At 45.8% G+C, this 2,500-nt stretch overlaps 1 protein-coding gene across 1 annotated transcript in view; it reads left to right on the top strand.

Moving 5' to 3' along the window:
* The window catches only part of xylt2 (xylosyltransferase II), a 5,558-nt gene that overhangs the window by 26 nt on the left and 3,032 nt on the right, over window positions 1–2,500 (top strand). Inside the window, exons 1-2 of the mRNA XM_080860918.1 lie at window positions 1–187; window positions 2,094–2,270. The exon at window positions 1–187 is cut by the window's left edge and continues 26 nt beyond it. Of these exons, the coding sequence (XP_080717044.1) occupies window positions 23–187; window positions 2,094–2,270 (342 nt within the window). The 5' untranslated portion in view covers window positions 1–22. The remainder of the gene's footprint in view (window positions 188–2,093; window positions 2,271–2,500) is intronic.

Raw genomic sequence — 2,500 nt, 5'->3', positions numbered from 1 at the left:
CTTCCATGAGTGTGATAACCACATGTGGCGTCTGGGCGAGCGTTCCGTCCCAGAAGGCCTTGAGGTGTCGGGAGGTTCCGATTGGTTCGCACTGACGCGGCACTTTGTGGATTACGTGGTGACCTCACAGGACGCGCTGGTTGCGGGGCTCAAACAGTTCTACACATACGCACTCCTGCCGGCAGAGGTAACACACACACACACACACACACACACCCACACACACACACACACACACGTACACTAGGGATGTGCATCTCATCACTGAGGACGATGCGATACACATCTCGATGCACTGCCAACGATCCGATACATTCAAGATACATAAAAGCAGCTACTAATGCGATACGATACACCCCTATTGCGATGCAGTGCGATTCGACACGGTGCGATTCAACGAGATGCGATGCAAAATAATATAATTCTATGCAATTTAATATGGTACATAATGATTCATTTATTTGTCATACAACAAATCATTAACAAGGTCTCTGACAAAGTATAACATGTACCTATGTGTGTATGTGTGTGTGTTTTTTTTTAACTATACCTGCCAGTCACAACGCAGTTTTCTCCATCCTAAACCAGTGGATCAACGCCTCACACACTAAATTCAACTAATTTGTCCTATTTTAAGGTTTTTCTTTAGGAATATGAGTTGATCCATGATCAGGATGAAACAAAGCAAACTGTGCTGTGCTGTAACTATGTCACCAGTTGTGCTGAACACTCTTTCAGAGGGAACACTTGTTGCTGGGATGGACAGGTTGCTCTTTGCCAAGGCTGAAAGCATTGTTTTATAACTTTTGGCACAGTTCCTATCAGAACAAACCTCTCTTCCTTTTTGTGTGGGCTCCTGTCAAATTCTGTTTCATCTGCCTGGCCCTGACAAAAATCAGTATAATGGAGACTAGCTGCTAGATTTCCTTTTCCAATTTAAGGAAGATACAGGTAAATTCAAGTAACAAATAGAGAGTTTAGCTACGGTATATGGAGTATAATCCTACCTCTTCCTCTATCATCACCGCCTCTGCTATTATCTTAATGAAAATCTTGTCTTGGTGCCGTGGTCTTCCAAGAAGGTCAGGTTTTTTGAAACGTGGATCAATCGCCAGAGTTGTGTCTGAACTCGTTCATAATGTTGGTGAACGTGAACTGAACGTAGGCTACTGTATTACTGCCTGATGAACGATACTGTGAACGTGTTCATTCTGGTGACTCTGAACGGCACGTTCACTCTTTTTAATTTCGTTCAATAAGGTAACAGATTTCTGGAGACTTCCAGTCAAAAAACACCGATAACAGTAATTTATCCCACTGTCTTTGCCTGTGAGAGCGCCGAAGTTGCACTTAATTAAGTTGCGTAGAGGCAGAGAGCGGTATTGCAGGCAGAGAGAGATTTTAGAAAATTATAGACTTCACGAGAATCGGCCATTGACAGCAGTGGAGGTGAGAGCGCGCTTAAGAAACAGTTAGAGAGGAAGAATCTATCTAAATATAAAATTATTGGTCTTATATTCGGATTATACCGATGCAAAAATGTTAGAAACGATGCATCGCGATTCATTCCACATTGTATCCGGTGCACACTTTTTTGATCCGGGCCATCGCATCGTGAGCTTTTATGCCGGTGCATCGATGCGAACCGGTGAATCTTCCCATCCCTAACGTACACACACACACACACACACACACACAAACACATTAATGCAAATAAACACACACACATGTTTGCGTAACAAACAGACACACACATGTTTGCGTACAATCACACACACAGGTATGCGTAACACACACATGATGTATGCGTAACACACATACACACTGACATGCATAACCGCACTATACACAGACAAGCTCAGACTTGGAGCAGCACAGACTTGTACGATGAGTCACTGATGGCCGTGTGTGTGTCTGTGTCTGTGTCTGTGTCTGTGTCTGTGTCTGTGTCTGTGTCTGTGTCTGTGTCTGTGTCTGTGTCTGTGTCTGTTTGTGTGTGTGTTTGTGTCTGTGTGTGTTTAGTAACAGTAGCAGTCACATGACCTCTCTCCTCTCTCTCTCTCTCTCTCTCTCTCTCTCTCTCTCTCTCCCAGTCGTTCTTCCACACAGTGCTGGGTAACAGTCACCTGTGTGAGACTCTGGTGGATAATAACCTGCGCGTGACCAATTGGAACCGGAAGCTGGGCTGCAAGTGTCAGTACAAGCACATCGTGGACTGGTGTGGGTGCTCCCCCAACGACTTCAAACCCCCCGACCTCGTCAGAATCCAGGTGAGGAAGAGTGTGTGTGTGTGTGTGTGTGTGTGTGTGTGTGTGTGTGGACTGGTGTGGCTGCTCCCCCAACGACTTCAAACCCCCCGACCTCGTCAGAATCCAGGTGAGGAAGAGTGTGTGTGTGTGTGTGTGTGTGTGTGTGTGTGTGTGTGGACTGGTGTGGCTGCTCCCCCAACGACTTCAAACCCCCCGACCTCGTCAGAATCCAAGTGAGGAAGAGTGTGTGT

This window comes from Sprattus sprattus (genome assembly GCF_963457725.1).
Source record: "Sprattus sprattus genome assembly, contig: scaffold_306, whole genome shotgun sequence".
Lineage (NCBI taxonomy): Eukaryota > Metazoa > Chordata > Actinopteri > Clupeiformes > Clupeidae > Sprattus > Sprattus sprattus.
Note: the sequence above shows the minus strand (reverse complement) of the source record. Positions and strands in the feature narration are given on the sequence as shown.